This window comes from Neopelma chrysocephalum, unplaced genomic scaffold, assembly GCF_003984885.1.
Source record: "Neopelma chrysocephalum unplaced genomic scaffold, ASM398488v2 Primary Assembly neopelma1_63, whole genome shotgun sequence".
Classification (NCBI taxonomy): Eukaryota; Metazoa; Chordata; class Aves; order Passeriformes; family Pipridae; genus Neopelma; species Neopelma chrysocephalum.
Genome location: NW_020897720.1, coordinates 1,975,128 through 1,994,962, shown reverse-complemented (window position 1 = coordinate 1,994,962; position 19,835 = coordinate 1,975,128). Strand labels below are relative to the sequence as shown.

Sequence of the window (19,835 nt, the reverse complement as noted above, 5' to 3'; positions counted from 1 at the left end):
GAATCTAACTGCCAAGTTACATTATTGGCATTTAAATATACCAAAAAAACCCACTAAACTTGTCTTGGGAGAAACTAAAAGGTGAACTGCTTAGGTTTGCAGTTTTTACAGACTTTGAAGATTATAAAGGACAATTTGAAAATGGATGTATCATTGCATTGTCCTCAAAGCAAGGAATGACCTTGGAAAACAGGACCTTAGAAATACTGGAATAAGAGGTTTGTTTATCTATCCAGGACATTATTCTGCACTTGTATAACAGACAGGCAAACAGGGAAAAAAATGACCAGTGAGACCATTCAGCTGTTCATCCTAATGTAAAATTGCAGAATTCTAAAACTCAGTTCACAGAAGGCAAATGGTAGTTCATTGAAGGCAAAGAATACATAGACTATGCCATACAGTAGACATCTAATATTATGTATTACTAATAATTGCGAAATCCTATGTTCCATTATCATGCAAGGTGTGTGGTTTCTGGTTTACCATAGTAAAGCACCTGAAAGAAAACAGGTTGGTCAGGCTGAAGGCTGGAAAGATTTAGGGGGGAACTCTTCAGATGTTCTCAAGGCTTGCAGGCTGAAGTCATTTTTTTCCAGGGACTAGAGAGGTTATAGCTCATCGCTTCTTGTGAGTGTAAATAGATTGAAAATTTATGCTTGTTCCAAGGTCCAGATAACCTGAGAAGTCCCTTTGACCCCCACATTTTCACATGGGGATTTTATGATAAAGGCAGAAATGAATCCTCTTGTCTTCTGACCCTGAGCTCAGCACTTTAATTCAACAGTCATTCCTGCTCTCCCATAGTCTCATCCTTACTGTGTTTCTACAGAGTGCTTGTATGAGGGAGCTCAGCTGCTGTTCAACACCTGTTCAGCTGCTGTTTCTCCACACACTTGCCAGGCATACCTGAAAAACCAAAGACACTTGGATTTTGCCACCCTGTGTGTTGTGCCTGGCACAGGCTGAGTTACCCACAGACTGTGGCACTGCAGAGCTCTTTGGTCTCTCTCGTGCCCTGGTGATTTTTGCTGTTGCAGTTTGCTTGATTATATTTTGAGTTTCAGATTTCTTTGAGACAGTGTGGGGTCCTTTTCAATATGCACTGTGAGGACAGAGCCATTGTCATCACCATCAGTTTGTCAAACTGTCACAACTCAAATATAGCATTAATCACTTAATGCTCAATATCTCAGAGTGCAGTTCTGCCTTTGCCTGAGCTGTGCTGCTCTTTATGTGTCTGGATCACCACACACCTGACCAGGAGTGTGTCCTGTGACCTGTATGTTTGTAGGGGAGCATGCAGGAATGGAGAGGCTGGAAGGGATGTGTGCTCTCTGCTTTGAACTGCACCTTTACATTATTGTGACTGTGTATAGAAAGGAGCAGATAAAATTAAGTTTTCTCATTAGACGAAGTGCAAACTGTACTATGGGAATCAATGCTAAAGATCCAGCTAGTTACCAGAACCCCAAGTTTCACATAAAATGCTAGATTATAGGAAGTTAAAGAAATTGCCTCTCCTTCCAGTCACTCTTTTCATTTGAAACTCAGCTGAGTTTATTTGCAGCAAAGTGTTGAACTCATTTGCTGCTCCATTAGCAGCTCTGCTCTGTTAACATATGCAGGTAGTTCTGGGGTAGTACTGAAGATGCAAGCTGTTCTTTCAGAAGGCAGTAGGGTTGCTAAAAATACTTTTTTTTCCCTAAATGGGGTCCTTCTTCAGACAACTGAACCTCCTTCCTTTCTGTCCATCTATGTGTGTTGTTAAAGTGCAGTTCCTTCAGCATGTCACTGAAAGGGAATTATCATTTTCTGTCTTCCATTCTTCCCCGTGTGGCAGCAAATTTAACATATTTTGGAGCTCTCTCCCTGTTCAGCCATTCCTATTGTAATTTGTATCTCACAATCAGATTCAAAGGCCTTGGGCCAAGTCTTCATTTCATGGATGTCAGGAAGAGCATTGCCACTGGCTCCAGAGGGATTCCCATTTGTCCTGCTTTGTCTTATTATCTGCCACAATGCAAACTCCACACTGTAGTTCAAAAAGAGAAAAATGAAAGATTATACTTAATATTTTCTTTCTGTTTTAGTTTAATGCTCTTTCGTTGGTTTATTCCTATAAGGGGCAGATGTGTCCCTGTCTTGCTGAGGCTTAAAAATCTTCATTTTAAATGAGATGTCAATGTGGATTACTCACATAAATAAAATGTGATTCCAGAGCAGAGAGAGGAGAGGTGTCCAAAGCTGTTTTATCCTCCCAGGGCTGTTCAGGTGGAGCTGGGCATGACCTGAGGTAGCACTGGACCTGCATTTGTCCTCACCATCACAGGTCAAACGAGATACAGGCGTAACAAGATCTTCATCCTGGAAGTGTTCAAGGCTGGGCTGGACAGGGTTTGGAGCAACCTGGTCTAGTGGAAGGTGTCCCTGCCCATGGCAAGGAGGTGGAAAGAGATGGTCTTTAAGGTCCCTTCCAACCCAAACCATTTTGTGATTCTATAATTCATTATAAACCTGTTTATGGTTACTATGGTGTTTTGCTGAAAAAACTTGAAAGTCTCTTATTTATCTATTTATTTATTTATTTGTCTTTAAGGGGGAAGCCTGGCTGAAAAGGAAGGGAATTGTGGCATTGACTCGCTTCTAAGTTCTCTTTAAATTGGAAAGTACTTCTGTTTTTCGAACCATGTTTGGATTACACAATTTCCTCACTGTGGCCACTTCTGAAGCCAATATCTCTCCTTAATCAGTCCCTCAGTAATCTAATCGTTATTAAGCATCTTTTGGAGCGCTTAGAAATAGCTTTATTTTAAGACCTATAATTGTACTTACAATATATAATCCCCCCAATAGACACGTATAACCCATTTAATTCACTGTGGATTTATTTTAGGAAATTAAGGCATTACAGATGGTATTTTGAGGAATGGGAGAGGATATGCTACTTTTTAAATTCCTGTTTCTTTTGACATACTGCATAAGGAAATCTCTGCAGTGGTTCTTTATACTCATCTTTTTGCAATAACTGTTTTGACATAATTTGCTTGTTCCTAAATTGAAAAATGTTTTTAGTATCTCCTTAAATTGTGTGTGTTTAACTAGATTTCACCTTAGACCTTATAGTGCCTCCGGGTACATTAGACAATGTAATGCATAGCAAAACTCATATATCTTTTCTAAAGAATATTTTCACAAGGTATTGGATGCAGCTCATACCCATTATGTTTTAGGGGTCTTTGTTCTGAGCATCTTGGGATAATTTGGGAGAGATATTTAAGAACCCTGGCCTCTGCAGAAGCAGCCCTACCAGGAGCCTGTATTGCCCACTGGGGTTGCTCCTTCTAGGCTTTTCTTTTCCTTCTTTCTCTCTTCTTTCACCTTTTGCATTTTTTAAAATTACTCATTTTTATACTTTTTTACTGGCAATACAGTTGTGTAATCTCAGAGAAAGGAAAACAGAAAATAACCAAAATTTTGCTAAATTGGTTTGTTTCAGATTTGATCAGGATGGAGAGGACAGGTGCAGGCAGGTTAAAAAAGAAAAAAAAAAGGAAAGAAATAAAAAAAAGGCTTAAATGCAATCACTGCTTATTATCACTTCCCAGATCACATTTCTCCTCAAAATGTAATTATCTGGACTAAAATTGGGAGGGGAAGGAAAGGAAGCAACCCACAGCAGTATAGAATACTAAGCTAAATAGAATGAGGAATTTCTTATTTGTTATGCAAAGTGGGACATTCTTTTTAAAATACATTTTAATTTATTTTCAACTTGGCTTTCCAAAGAGAGATGTGCATCTCTCAGAAGGCAAATTTTGCCCTTCGGTTTGTTACTTTATAGCTGTAACCCCACCAAGAAGTACAGTTGGTGGTAATTCTGTTTGGCACAATACATTAAAGATAATGAATGAGAGAAAGTCAGCTATCTGCTCCAGTATGAAATCTCTTCAATTCACGAGAAGAATACATTTCTAGAGAAGTTCACTGTCAGGACAGTGCACTTGACTGATTGAAAGGCTGTTTATTTGAGTTGTCTTAGAAAACTCATCTCTGAAATTAGACAGAAGGAAAATAGAAGGAAAAGAGAAGTGTCTTCCTGCAATAAACATTTAGAAAAAAATTGCTTTTAGAAAATTACAAATCCTTTGACTTGATACTGCATCAGGCTCGTGACATTTAAGATAATACAAGTATTTCACAGCACAAAAGCAAATCATGTAATTTAGCTTGCCTCAACAAGCATTGCCTCAGCGGGGGTCTCTAATTCAGCACAGACAAAAGATTTTATGAAGTTCTCAATATAAATACCCAGAATACTCTTGGCGCAGAAAATACCTTCCCAGAGCCTGTACAATAGTCAGTTTTAGAGCATTAAATGCAATCAGGAGTTGAAATCTGCTGGGGGTGGGGGCCAGGGTGAGTCATGTGGGCTGGGGTATAAAATGTGTACCAAAACTAGACATTAGGTAAGTTTGACAAGAGCTAATGAGTGTGCTTGTGTGATTCTGTTAAAACTTGGTGTCAGCCTCTAATCGCCTTTGCACACATTAGCCAGCTTATCCTGCCTCTGCCCCTCACGGGATGTGTTCCCACAATAACAGGCTCTTACAACCCGTGGAGAGGCGAAAGCGAGAAATCCAGTGGCTGCAAATTCCATGGTTTGAAAAGACACCGGTGTCCATGTAGGTGTCTGTGCACGCTGGGGCTGAACAAATGTGTTTTTTCAAGATTATTCTTGTCTTGGAGCTGTCTGGGTCAGCTTCTCTCTGAGCAAGGTGGGGTTTGGAGTTGGAGCATCAATAATCCACTAGACAGGGGTGCTGAGAGACCCCCAAGCTCTCAGGGTGTGGCTGGAGCTACACTTGCAGTAGGTTCTTCCAGCTCAGGAATGAGGGGTTTCCTGGTTGCCAGAGCTCTGTGCAGCACAGGGATCCTGAGTGGACAAGGGAAGTGGGGCTGGTGTTTGACCACTTTGATATTCCAGGGTGCTTTAAGGCATTACAGATGGTATTTTGAGGAATGGGAGAGGGTACATTACTTTTTAGGTTCCTATTTCTTTTGACATATTGCATAAGGAAATCACTACAGTGGCTCTTTATACCCATCTTTATACCCTCATTGTGGAGTTTTTGGAGGCACAGCCAGCATTACACAGAATCCAGGTTAATTCTACTTCACCAAAATTTGGGATTTATAGTCCAGCTTTTCCTGAAAGGCAGCTTTGGTTACAAAAGTACTCTGTTGTGCTCGCAGTTAGCTATAAAAAGCAGTGGTATAATGGAGAGACTTTCCAGTTTGGCTATTTGAGGAAACAGGGCTGGAACAGGAATAGAAACATTTCCTTTCATGTTAGCACCAGGAACTTCTGAGGAATTATTTTGAATGATATATGGCAATATAGCTGACAGGAATTAGATCAGGCTTGAGAAGTGTGAAAATTTGCGTTAAATATTAGATAAAGCTTCCTGGTAATAAGATACACTGGGCTGTGGCATAGCCAGCCTGTGGAAGCAGTTCTGCATGCAATTTTAGAGCTCAATTAAAATATTTCTGTGTTGGCAGAGAGAAGGCCTACTCTTTTGATAATCTGATAGAGCATCTCTAATTCTTTCACCTTGGGTATATTAATACTGCACATAATTAAAATCGGATCATGATAAATTAACTAATTTGCCCTTAGAGTGATCAAAGACCCTTTTGCCCTCAGGGTTCGTAGTAGCTGCTGTTCCCCCCCACTCCTCCCCACCTCCATTTTAATCATCAGTCTGAAATGTTTATTGGAAAAAGAAAAATTTCCAGGAATTAGGCTCTGAAAGTCCCCAGCTCCTGCAGCTAGTGAAGTGTAAGGATGCCCTCTGCTGAGCATGGGCTCAGGAGTTTTGGGTTGGAAACAGAACTGTCCCCTGCTGGGTACAGAAAGCATTTTCTCAAGCAGCTGGATGTCAAGTCATAGTTCACTCATTCTAACCTGCATCATGAATTGAACCTGAAGCACAACCTGCAAGTGTTTGAAGAAGTGTGTAAACTAAAGATAATTTACTCACAGGGGTTTAACAAAACCCCAATAACTCAAGCATCAAGTTTCTGCAGAAAGGTGTAGCTCAGTTCTGGAATCCAGTGGCCTGGAAGTGGTGAGAAGTATATTCAGTGGGGAAGGAAAAGTGATGCTGAGAGATTCTAAATACATTAGCAGTAAAATATATCACTATTCCTACAGAGAGCTTTTTAGTCCTTGTAAGGATGGTCAAGAGGAACACAATAATAAAGCCTTCTCAAATATGGCATGCACAAGGAGGTTAGTCTGCTTACATGAAATGGTTTAAAGTTTTCTTTTTGCTGTATAGCAAAGTCTGCCAAGAAAGTCAAGAAATGTGTGTATCCATTAGCAGAAGTGAAGTCTTCAAGAGGAATGCCATGCCACTTGCTTGGTTTCTGAAAAGATTTGGGAATTCAGAACCATGAACAGCAATGGAGAATTAATCCTGTGCTGCCAGTTTGAATCAGATCAAAATTTCCTCTTTCCTTCTTCTCAGTTAAGGCCAAGTCAGGACTTCTTTCGGTCTCAAATTGTTGGAGGAGATTCGGTACCATCTTAACTCCCTCTCCAGTCTCTTCCCTTTAGCATGCAGAGTTTCAGAGAGCTGCTAACTGCCCACTTCAAACTCAGATATGTGTGCCATGAAAAGCAGCAATATTTTGGTGAGGGTTTTGTCATTGAATTAACTGTATGAATAATTCAGCATACCTGAGGAAATCGGAAGATGACAAGCCCTGAAATGTATATTAAAAAACAAAGTACTGAATTCTAATTAAAATTCATGCTAATGGCAGAGTTTCTCTTAGAGAAAGTACATTTTTTCTAGCCCTTGTTTAAATCAACTGAGTCTAATGCAAATAAGTGATTTTGGAACAATTTACTTCATATGTAACAGTTCAATATGGCTGGAAAAATGAGCTGATAGAAACCTCATGAGGAGAAGCAATCCCAGGCACACATGTGTGCTGGGAAACACTTCTTTGTGCAGTGAGTAAGCGCTGGAGAAGGTGCCCAGTGAGGTTGTGGAGTCTCCAACCTTGGAGATATTCAAAAACTGTCTGGGCATGGACCTTGGCAATTGGCTTCTGGTAGCCTTGCTTGAGCAGGGGAATTGGACCAGATGACCTCCAGAGGTCCTTGCCAACCTTAGTCATTCTGTGATAATAGTCTGGATAGCAAATTAGACAAACGTGAACTAAAAATTGATATGTGCTGAGTAACTGATACTTTCATGCATAGAGTCAAGAGATGTGAGAGCAGCAAAGTCAATAATAGCAGCAACTGTGAATGTGACCAGCACAGTGCTGTATAAGCCTTTGATACCAAGCAGCAGTGCCCAGGGTCTGACTGGGTGTGCTGAACACAGCCAGAACTCAGTGCTGCTTTTGCAACAGGCTGGATCAACTAGTTCACATGAGGCAAAAATATCCTGACTGCTGAATCCAGCCATCTGGGAATAAATTAGTGCAGGGGAATATAGCCATATATTATAAGTAATAATGCTCCAAACAAGAGAATTGTGTATATTTGTTATACTCTGTGCCTGTCTTTTCTAAATATTGTTGCAGCTGGCTGAAAGTGTGCAGGTCTGAATTCACATAACTGCACTGAAACCTTCTTACATGAAAGGCATCAGAGGCAGGTTTCTCCCTGGTGTTGAATGGAGACGTTTCCAGCCTCCCAGGTCCTGAACTGGCAATTCAGAGCAGTTTGATTGCCTGCTTGATTGTTTGTGAGATAACGGTGAGATTGGCAGTGGCAGGGTAATTTACTGGAGATTGCAATGTCAGGCGATATCCAGGGGGGCTCGTGAGCATAAAGATGTGATTCCCATGACTGACAGGAGGCTGGGAGATTGATATGCCCATTCAAAGTTCGTGGTGTCATCAGAAGGGTTTGGTTACAGCATCCCATAATCTGCTGCGTGATGAGGTCGTTGCAGGCATAACTTGTGCTCACCTCTAATAACAGGTACGGCAAAAATACGAGGCAGCTTCAGCGTGTAAATGTGAAATTTATATCCTGTGTTTTGCCTCTGTTATTTCTGGTGTGTTGATAGGCTTTTTTTACCCTGGTGGTCGTCTGAGTAAAAGAACTGAGGGGACTAAACAGTGGGCAGCTCTAAGTTCATGGTTGTAGGGTTCTCACAAACTGAAAAAGAACGCAGGATACTGAGAAAAAGTTCTCAGAGCTTAATAGGAAAAGTGCCTTGAGTTATAGCCTGAAGCTCATGATGTCCTTAGAATGATTATATAAAGTGGGTGGAAAATGGACTGCAGCAAAACAGAAAATTCCTACGGCCACGTTGGAAAGGATCTCAAGATAAATGGAGCTCTTAATGTGAATAGGCGGCTGACCTTAAAGCAACATACAGCTCTCACAACAAGGTACTTTGTCTGACTTAAATGTCTTTGGAGGGCTGACTGAAACATTGCCAGCATACCTGGGCAATTCTGGTTTTAAATCAGAAACAGTCATTTTAGGCACACACAGTGGCTTGGAAATACAAGGCTAATTGTAAAATAAGAAAGTTTTTTATAGTTTTGGGTTGTTTTTTTTTTCTTTTATTGTTGTTTTTCCACTTATCACTCTACTGGTCTGTTGTGCATTTGAAAATCTTGAAAATGCATGAGTCATGATCTTACTCTAAGGTACTTTTGTCAGCTTCCCTACTGGAATGCTCTCGATTTTGTATGGTGTTCAGTGTATGCCCAGGCCATATTTGTATTGAAAAAATCAGATTAATACACCTTGGGGAGACTCTGAAGGTTTACAGACATAAATAGATTGCAGATAAATGCCTGATTCTTGCTAGAGAAGATGAACAAATGTTACTAAATTGTTAGAGATGATAATGTTTTAAAATAAATGGTTATTAATTTCTAAATTACAGTAGAACTCCATTGAGAGAACATATTTCAGTTAAATGCTGATACCAAAGAAAAGGATGATGCTAGACTTGTTACTCTGTGTGCTAAAAATAGCTGTTATTTATCTAAGTATACAAATCGATCTTCCCATTGACTCCATTTTAATTTCTGATGTTAAAATTCTATTTTTTCTTAAAAATACATCTTAAGAAATATTCTTGATGGACAACCTCATATGTAATATGATGAGTGAACCCACCAACTCTGAGACTGATCCTTCCTTGTCTAAGCATGCACACAAGTTCTGAGGTTTCTATGGGAGGTGGGAGTTCCAGCAGCACTTCCCTGTGAATTGCCAAAATGACTACAATTTAATTTTTGTTTTACTTAGGTAATGACAACTTACTCTGTCACCATCTCCTCCCAGCTCCCCAAACAGAACAAATCAAATGAAACAGCATAATTCTCAAGGCAAACAAAAAAACCAAACAAACAAAAGGGAGGAACAAAAACAAAACAAAAACCAACCAAACAAAATGAAACAAACAAAAAACCCCACCAGGCAAATAACCTAAACAAAAAATCCTTTATTCCTACCACTTCCTTCTTCCTAATTCCAGCCCTTAACAGATTTCTTTGGGATTGATCTTCATCTAACATCGGTGACTCTTGTGTCACCCTGTGAAGGGCTAAGGGTTGGGCTCGATGATCCTTGTGGGTCCCTTCCAAGTCAGCACATTCTGTGATACATTAATTGTAGGTGTCTAAGCAGTGAGCTCAGAAGCCTCATCCTCGTTGCGCTGTTGGCTCAATTACCAGTTTTAGGGTTCAGAGATGGTATGAACAGTAAGCTTTAAGTTTTTCCCAGTGCCTTCAGTTTTCCATTGAATATTACTGCTCAACAGCACTGTGCAGCTGGCTGAATCTGAGGATTGTTACCTTTCAGATGGCTTGGTGGACTGCCTGGACCCAGACTGCTGCCTCCAGTCCACTTGTCAGAACAGCCTCCTGTGCCGGGGCTCGCGGGACCCCCTGGACATCATCCAGCAGAGCCACTCTGGAGCACCAGCTGTGAAGTCGTTCTATGATCGAATCAAGCTCCTGGTGGGGAAGGACAGCACTCACATCATCCCAGGAGAAAATCCCTTCAACAGCAGGTAGCAGCTCTGAATGTGACACTGGATCTGTGCAGTTGAGTTGTACGGCAGAATTTCTCCCACCGATTTTATTCGTGTTCTGACATGAGATGCTGCTTTCAGGTGCTTCATGTTTGCACTGATCACACTCTGTTGCAGTTTATGATGTGGGCTTTATTTTGTAACACTGAGTTTTATTAGCATTTATTAGCATTTCATCATATTGGCAACACCTAGAAGAAGGTTCCTTCCACTGAGTAGGAGCTTCTGGGGTTTGTATTTTATGAAGACTGCAGTCTAGACCAAGGGAAATGCAAAGTAGTTTCCAGTTAAAAGAGAATGCATTTTATTTAGTGCCATTTACACAAGTTTCAATAGTGGAATAACATTTCAAATAAATTTAAAGATACATTAACTTAGGGAGTTTTATTATTTATTCCTTATATAAAGCCATTTTACTGGTATCATCAATACATCTGACTAAGTTTTCTTTTTCTTCTTGGTTTTTTTTCCTAAGCCTGTTCTTCCTATGATTATTAATTATATATTTGTAATGAATCTAAAAGCCAGCACATCATTAATTGATATTTGATGCCATTGTATGCTTACAAGAAGATTGGTATTATCAATATTATTTAAATAGGTCTCCATGGAAAGATGCTAAGAAATTGATGAATATGTTAATTATGTTCATATCACCAAAGTTAAAGCTTAAGAACATCATTTGAGATAACACCCAAAAGATTGGACTTCATTACAGGAAACTGTTTTCTCAGTCAGGATCCCATTACAGGCTTAATGGGTGATGTAGAGCAGGTCCCTAAATATTTGTCTGTAAAAAGAGGATTATAATGTTTCTGGATACACCAGGCAGTTCCCCACTGTATTCATTCCTGTGCTGCTCAAACAGCACAATCATTCCATATTCCATCAGGAAAACCCTGCTGGATCCTACTCTGTATAATATAGATTTTATGCTATCCTATAAAATACTTCATGCATACACACATGGAGTTGTTTGGGAAAAAAAAAGAAAATAATTGTTCTGTTTTCACCAAAATTTGTTGTGATCTTTTTTATCAGCTCTGTAAAATTAAGATGGGGGAATTCTTGCAATTTTCTGCAGTGTTATGTGAAAAGGAAAACAAGGGAGAAGCTTGCTAATTCATGAGGCTGAATAATTTGTTCAAAAAGGAATACAGACTATAGTATAAGAAGTAAATAGTCCACAGGCTGATTGGTGCAATGCTGGTCTATATGAGTTACCACCAGCGATGTTTCCTCAAGTAAAGAGAAGCCAGAAGTTTCCTGTTATCTACTGGATGCTGAGCAAGCTCAAGTCATTGCCTCCTTAAGCTCTGTGGAATGAAAATGAGTGTATTCCCTGTGTCTGTATTCCACTATCATCTGATGATGTTTAGCTGTGTTATTAACATGATCCAACACTTCATTCTGAGATGTTCAAGTGTTTTACAGAAGCGGGTGATTGTCATGCCAAATTTCTAGATGGCTGTAGAGCTGTGCAGACCTTCCTGCACCATCCAAGAAATATCAGATTTTGTATTAGAAATAGTCAAGCTGTTTAAGTATGGATATGAGTTGGAGTCTTCAAAACAGCCTAGGAATTAAGCTGTTGACAGCCTAAGGGGTGCAGTGACACACCTAAAGGACAGGATGTCATCCAGAGGGACCTGGACAAGCTCCAACGGTGGCCCTTGGGAATCTTGTGGTGTTTAACAAGTGCTGGATCAGTGCTCAATCCAGAGGAGGCATCAAGATTATCAGAGGATGGAGCAGCTCTGCTGTGAGGAAAGGCTGGGAGAGTTGGGATTGTTCAGCCTGGAGAAGAGAAGCTTTGGGGTGACCTAATTGTGGCCTTCCAGGGCCTGAAGGGAGCCTGCAAGAAACATGGACAGAGACTATTTACGAGGACCTGGAGTGGCAGGACAAGGGGGAATGGCTTCAAACTGACAGAGAGTAGGTTTCGATGGGATATTAGGAAGAAAATCTTCCCTGTGAGGGTGGTGAGGCCCTGGCACAGGTTGCCCAGAGAAACAGTGGCTGCCCCATCCCTGAGAGTGTCCAAGGGCAGGTTGGACAGTGCTTGGAGCAGCCTGGGATAGTGGAAGGTGTCCCTGCCCATGGCAGGGGGTATTGGAACAAAATTTAAGGTCCCTTCAAACCCAAACCCTTCTATGTCCCATGAATTAGAGCTCTAGGCTAAGCAGGAGCTGGCACTTCAATCCTGAGGCTCCTTTGAAAAGAACCTCATCTGAAATTATAGATTTATTTTTTTTAAATATGTTTTCCAGGGTTCCTGGTGGCAGGAGTCTTACTTCTGTTTTATTCATCTGAAGTACACTGCAGATTTTAGCATAACTGTGCAAATGGCATATTAATGACGTTAAAATTGGCCTTAGCCTCTAAGTTGTGAAGGTGCTTTTGATAGTTCTGCAGCTCAGCTGTTATTTTTGGTACCAATTTTAGGCAAATTAATGTATAGTGTCAAAATGTAAGTTTTAAAACTAAGGGTTTTGACTTTTTAAAAGTGCCACAAGGTTAGACTCCCAAGTTTTACATATACTGAAGCTGCCATAGTCCCAAGAAGTAGCTCCCATGAAAGGTACTGGCTCTGTTTGCTCTCATTTAATTGAGAGACATGAAAAAGTGGGACAAAATAGTGGTTATTATTTTTTTCCAGTCTTAGTATAAGAAAAAGAAGTTGTTTCCTACCCTGCTAAAGCAATAAATAACAAAATTTATTGATTGCAAAAATATTTAAGTCTCATTAATCATTTCTGTTCAGAAAAAAGATGAAGTTTTTAGAAAAAAAACTACCTATGTGTTTTTACACATTTAAATTCCTTGTTTAAAAAAAAAAGGAAAAGCACTTCATGTATCAGCTTAATTTGTAAGTTACACTTCTAAAAGATTAGCAAAGAAAGTTTGTCCTATGTATGACTATTAGTCGAAATATGGCTTCTTATAAATCCAGATTTTAACTACATTTTAGCTTATTTTAAGATCCATTGTGTTCTTGATTTTAGCATTTTAGAAATAAAAAGGAAGATTATTGACCAAAATATTTTATTCACATTATTTCCTGAAATATTAAAATTTAAGGTAGAAAACAATTAAGTCATGGACATTATTCATTCTCTTCTCCCATATGATGATTTCTTTCTAAATCTACTTTCTGCACAGTTCCCCTAGAGAAGCTTGAGTGACTTTTTTCCTGCAACTATTTCTCTGTGTTTGTAACATAACATAATTGAAGCAAAATGAATAATGCCAAGGCAATTATCTTTGTCCAGTATGTTTCTAAGTAGATTTTCTTAGCAAGTATCAATTTCTATTAAATTCCATACTCTGATATGAAGTGTTATTTTGCAAATTAAAATTTGACCTGAAGGGTCAAGAAGCAGTTGAAAGTTCTAAAAGAAAAATAACAGAAATGGTTCATTTTCATTAATTAGTTTCTTTTATGTAATACTGAAGAAAATATTACACCTGTTTGGAATAAAAATACAAGGAAGTAGTTTTTGAATAGCCAGTAAAATACAATAGGAAAATGCGGGTTTGTGATCCCTGAGGTTGTGGGTTAAGAGGATTTAACTCTCTCCCTGTTTCCTGGGTTGACCTGTCCTGTTTTAACGTTTTCAGTGTAGAAATGGAAGCCATCTACAAGGAGCTTTTCCTTTTCCATCTCCCTTTTACCAAGCAGCTTCCACCCCCACCGATCTGCTTCTCTCAGGGTACAGGGAAGGAGGAATTGAAAGGAGCCAGGGCTGGAGACTCCTCTCCAGCTGGGAGCAGCAGCACTCTCTGCCCGCTGTGCACTTAACAGGCACTCTCCAAAGAGAAAAAACTGACTGTGCCTCTTGGAGGAATAGTTCATCTTCATCTCCCTTAGGTTGAGCAAAGCTGCTTATCCTGCTGGCTGAGAAAACTCTTTGTTTTGCCTGTGCGTAAAGCTGGCCTTAAAACCAAATCCTTCCTCCTGCTGGCAAAGTGCAAAGCCAGGGTTCCAAATCAGGACCAAATGCAATGTAGTCATTCCCCTAAAACAAGGGAATGTGAACTTTAGCTTGGAGAATTGGTTGTGTAAAATAAATGATATGGCATTGCACCATATTTTTTAAGGGTATTAGGCACCCACAGGGAGGTTTTTGAGCTTTAGTGGAGCTGCAGGGTCACAGCTCTGGCCTGCCTGACTGTGAGGGAGATTTCTACTCTGTAAAGCCTTGTTAGGCAATAAGGCAAAGCCTTGTTAGACAAGGAAAGCACTAACTCCCATTCTGTATACACATCTCACTGCACAGATGAACAGTGTCTTGATTCAGGTGTATAGAGGGCAATATTGTGGTTCCTCAATATTCGAAAAATCTCTGGAGAAAATTGGATTTAGAGTAAATGAGGCACAAGTGTTCCACTGCTCCGTTTATAAACAACATAACTTCTCTATTACAATTAATACCTTTAATTCTCCTTCTTTTTTCAGTCTTGTGTCTCTCATAAGAGGCCAAGTGGTGACTACAGATGGAACTCCTCTAGTTGGGGTCAACGTGTCGTTTGTCAAGTATCCAAAGTATGGCTACACCATCACTCGTCAGGATGGCACGTGAGTGTCCCTCTTCATTGAGTCCCTCTTTCATATGTGGTGTCTTTGCTGATTAACAGATGGTGTGATCTGATGCAACCATGTGGTATCAGGCATTGCCTTCCTCCCAGGGCAAAGAGCTATTAAGTAAACACAAAAGTAATTTTTCACGTGGCACTTTGAATACTAACTGCATGTAAATACAAACAGGCTGACTTCTGGTAATGACGTGTTAGCAGGCAGGCTCCTTTCAGATAAATTGCTCTGTATCTATGAAAACATTTGTGGACTACAGCAATATCCAGCTGAGACCAGAAATATTTTATTTTAAAATGCAATGCAGGCTAACACTTCTAGGAAAAAGAAAAGTATCATTATGGAATAGTATATTTTGTTAAAAGTTCCCTTCTGCCTCTCTTTCCTTTTGAAGATCCACTCTCTTTTGAGTTTCTTCAGGGTAGAATGTAATCAAAAGATTCTAATTGAATATATTTAGACAATTTCCTGCTGTGCAAAAAAGTGTTTTTCCCCCTTGTATCAGCTTATTTGAAATGCACACAGATTCAGATAAACAAAAGTCAATGTGTCATGGTTTATCTGGTTTACTGGCTGTGGTACCTAAAACAATGTATCTGACACAGGCATTGTAAACATTTGCCATTTTGTCTTGATCATGCATACAAACAATTGAGTTGAAATAATTAATATGAGTCAACTGAACTATAGGGAGTATTCAAGTGCCACATTTCCCAGAATATTAATCTGTTGTAATAAGAGTATAATGTTGATTTCAGTGGTTTAATACTGCAGTAAATGGTGACCTGAACTATATTTAAATCTGAATAAATTGTTGAAGTCATTGAGTAATTTGTTACATTGCCAGCATTTACATGGAACAACTGATACCTACTTCTGTTGTCAGAACAACCTGGAAGCATTTTACTCATTGAGGCCAGATTTCAAATGCCTGTGCAGCTCCACATAACTGCTGTGATTGTGTAGGGGGTCGGGAGTAAACACCTAATATGTCTGAAAGATGATAGATCAGTTATCCTGGGGACAGGAATTCTTATTTGTAGAACACTTCTCATTACTATTCTCTAACTGCCACCTGTCCCAATCTGTGCTTGATGGACAGGGTCTTTCAGGAGAGAGATAATTCATTGTCCAGCTCAGAATGAACTTGGCTTCTCTGCTTATTCTACATAAAGGTGGCTTGTAATAATAAATGTGGTGGTTTGTCTGTTGGGCATTTTTTAAATTATTTAATGCAGATTTTATATCAGGATGAGGTTTGTCCAGGTGACTTCAAATCATTGCTTGTCTTAGTTACCAGAGGTTCACATCCCATTACTGATCATTTGAAGCATGACATTTAAAACATAATCAAGGTCCTCTCCCTCTCCCCACCTCCGGTGGGATGGGGAGAGAATCAGACGGGTAGAAGTAAGAAAACAGTTTAATAACTGAAATAAAATAAACATTATAATAAATTGTAATGAAAAGGAAAATAACAAAAAGAGAAAGAAATGCCCAGCCAGATCTGGAGCAGCTTCTCCCCTCATTTATATACTGAGCATGGCACCATATAGCCTGGGATATCCCTTGGGTCATTTGGGGTCAGCTGTCCCAGCTGTGTCCCCTCCCAACTCCTTGTGCACCCACATTCTGCCCTCTGGTGGGGTGGGGTGAGAAGGAGGGAAGTCCCTGACTCTGTGAGAGCACAGCTCAGCAATAACAAAAACACCCCTGTGTTACCAACATTATTGCCACCCTGAATCCAAACCTCAGCACTGTGGCAGCTCTTAGGAAAAAAATTAACCCCATCCCAGCCAAAACCAGACATTAACCTATGGCTATAGTTATACCTCTGTGTCATTAGCCAGGAATGCTGTTACTGGAATTATTCAGTCTTGTCACTTCTAAAGGCCACGTTTTTCTAGGTTTGACTTGGTTGCAAACGGTGGAGCTTCCCTGACCTTGCACTTTGAGCGGGCCCCGTTTATGAGTCAGGAAAGGACAGTGTGGCTGCCGTGGAATAGCTTCTATGCCATGGACACACTTGTGATGAAGACAGAGGAGAACTCCATTCCCAGCTGTGATCTGAGTGGGTTTGTCCGTCCTGACCCAGTCATCATTTCATCACCACTTTCAACTTTCTTCAGTGACGCTCCCAGCCGGAATCCCATCGTGCCAGAAACCCAGGTAAGAACAGTGGGAGTGAAAAGGATGCAGAAATCAGTCACCACGTCCCTGCAATTGCTGCAGCAAATGCCTCTGTAGAGCTGCATTTGTTCTGACAGGTACCAGGTTTTCTAGTGAGGGCTGCAGGAGATATCCCAGGTTTGTGTCACCCGGATACATTTATCTTTGACTACCTTGCACTGTCCCATTATGATACAATATATCATGTATATCTCTGTGTTTCAGTTGACAGCTTAGGTTGTTCAAGAGAATTTTGCAAAGGCTTGGCATGTGGTGCTAACCACATGCTGTTTCCTTTTTTGTTACTTAGGACAAAGGAAAACTCTCCTGGTACTGTTGTTTCACTGTATTCAGTTAGGCTTTATACTGTTAATGGAAGTTGTGGGTTCCTATGACTGTGTTTCTCATGTTTCCCTTGCATATAACATGCAGTAAAAACACTTGTACTTAAAAAGAATGTCTACCCAGACACCCAATAAATATTTGTCAGAAATGTCAGCTGAACTGTGTCACTGCACTGGTTTGAGGACAGCCATTCTCAGTAGCAGAAAGTCATAAGTTCATAAGAATATGCAAGGTGATATTAAAAAAAAAAAATAAAAATCACTAATGTGAAATGCTTGATCTTTTTCGTGTTCAGGTTCTTCATGAAGAAATTGAGATCCCTGGCACTAGTATAAAGCTCAGCTACCTGAGTTCCCGAACTGCTGGATACAAATCCTTACTGAAGATCATCATGACTCAGACACTTGTGCCTCTGAATCTCATCAAAGTTCATTTGATGGTAGCAGTTGAAGGGCATTTGTTTCAAAAATCATTTCAGGCATCTCCCAACTTGGCATATACATTTATCTGGGACAAAACAGATGCATATGGTCAGAAGGTGTATGGGTTGTCAGATGCTGTAGGTAAGTCAGCACATACAAGCTCCAAAATGTTCCAAGTAATTCTAAGCAAGAAAACTGCAGAGATTTCTTGTGGAAGAGGAAGTATAGACTGAACAGTTCTTGTCTCCCTGACACAGTTTATCTTTGTATTACTGTCCTTTTACACGTTAAAGATCATATTCAGAGTGTCTAAACTCCATCAACATGCCTTTGTTTCCTGATTGGTACCTGACTTAGAAGGTTTAGACCAGGAAATAGGAAAAACTGGACACAGGAACTTAGGTGAAACCTAGTCCATCATTGTGTTTCTGTTTTCTTTCCATTAACAAACGATCCCCATGGCTGGCAGTCTGCAGTGCACTTGGGTTTTCACACATGCCATTATTGTAGTCTCTTGTGGTATAACACATTTGAAATGAAAATGCTGTTCTTCTAATGCTGTTCAGTCTTGTAGTTCTGCAGCTATTTTTAGTTTGCTTGGTTTTAGTGGGTGGGAAAAAGAGTGATCATCATAATATTTTTCAGTTTTCATTGAGTATCAGAATAATTCTTGTACAGCAGTGCTAAAAATGAGCATCAGAGCTGTGCCAGTGTAGAAACAACAGCTTATTTTTAAAATGTTAATTATTTTCTATATTTTTGAAATTCTTCTTTGCTATAGCTTTTCTTTCTTACATTATTGCATGGGATAATGCTTTCCTGAGTAATGCTTACAGTGCACTTGTGCTTAAGTACACACAAAGTTTTCACTGCTGTTTGGTATATGGTACGTAAAATGAATACACTAAATAAATGCCATGAACATCTGGCAAATAAAGAATTTGATCTTGTCCTGTTATCTGATAGAATAATTTTGTTATATTTTAAAAACTGTATTTCTCACTCTCCTCCCACCAAACCAGTCACTTCCCAATGTGAGCTATTAAGATAGAAGTGATCAGATCCCTGCAGAGTACATGTGGATGGAGTTTCAAATTTGTGTCTAGTCAAAAATCTGAATACAATATTGTAGAATAAAAGGGATTAATATAGTCACTCCATCTTCTTGAGGGGGCTGGGAAACTGGAATGCTGATTATTGGGAATGTGCTCTGGACATTGAATTCAATGTTTGTTCAGCAAGTACATTAGATTTTCTTTTATTTCAGTGTCTGTGGGTTTTGAATATGAGACTTGCCCCAGTCTCATTTTATGGGAGAAGAGGACAGCACTGCTGCAAGGATTTGAACTAGATCCTTCAAACTTAGGAGGATGGTCCCTGGATAAACACCATGTACTTAATGTCAAGAGTGGTGAGCTAGTTAATTCCATGTGTTTTCTGTCCTATATGGAGTTTTGTCTGCACTTTTTACTTGCATTATATTTACACTTTCAAAAAATGCAGTTTCTCCACTCTTTTTGTTTCATCTTTAGCTCAATAAGGTCTGGAACACATTTCAGCTGTCAGAAATTGTTTTGCAACAAATTTTTGACTGTTCTGCACAACATGACTTTCTGAATTCAAATCTCTATCTTCTATTCTGTTGTTCATTTATTCCCCTGTAATATCTTTTTGTGTTCCTTCCCTTTTTTTTTGGTATGAGCCACACCCATTCCTGGTTCCTTTTGCTTGACTTTTTTCCCTCTGAGATGGGGCTTACAAGAAGTATGAGTCTGTGACTAGATACTGGGTTTCATTTGTCTTTCTCATTTGTCACCGGTCTGTATTTTCCTCAGTTCTCTTTGTCCTTCCATATCCTAAGCTGAATGTTTCTGATCTCCATATTTTACTCTTTGGGAGCTGAATGCTCAGCACATATTTTATTTGATCCCTATAAAGTGTTCTTTACAGCATTCCTGCTGATCCCTGCATTAACAAATAGCAAAGGATATTTTTGCTCAATAAACCTAAAGTAGCCTTCAGAACCGGCAAGATCAGGCTATTTGAACACACTTCCAGTGCTGGACAGTGGATCCAACACTGTTGAAACAGATATTTGGGTAGTGCATGACAGTATTTTCACCAGTTACATCAGGATCATGCAGCTGCATTTCTCAAAGAACATGAGGCTGAAACTTTCCAGCCAGATGTCCACAGTTTTTGATGACACTGAAAATG

General features: G+C 39.7%; 1 protein-coding gene across 16 annotated transcripts in view; it reads left to right on the top strand.

The window, feature by feature from the left end:
• The window catches only part of TENM2 (teneurin transmembrane protein 2), a 643,539-nt gene that overhangs the window by 590,951 nt on the left and 32,753 nt on the right, over window positions 1-19,835 (top strand). For all 16 annotated transcript variants that reach the window (XM_027682931.1, XM_027682929.1, XM_027682927.1 and 13 more), the window contains 5 exons: window positions 9,857-10,067; window positions 14,548-14,667; window positions 16,590-16,851; window positions 17,492-17,759; window positions 18,886-19,029. In XM_027682931.1, coding sequence (XP_027538732.1) covers window positions 9,857-10,067; window positions 14,548-14,667; window positions 16,590-16,851; window positions 17,492-17,759; window positions 18,886-19,029 — 1,005 coding nt within the window. The remainder of the gene's footprint in view (window positions 1-9,856; window positions 10,068-14,547; window positions 14,668-16,589; window positions 16,852-17,491; window positions 17,760-18,885; window positions 19,030-19,835) is intronic.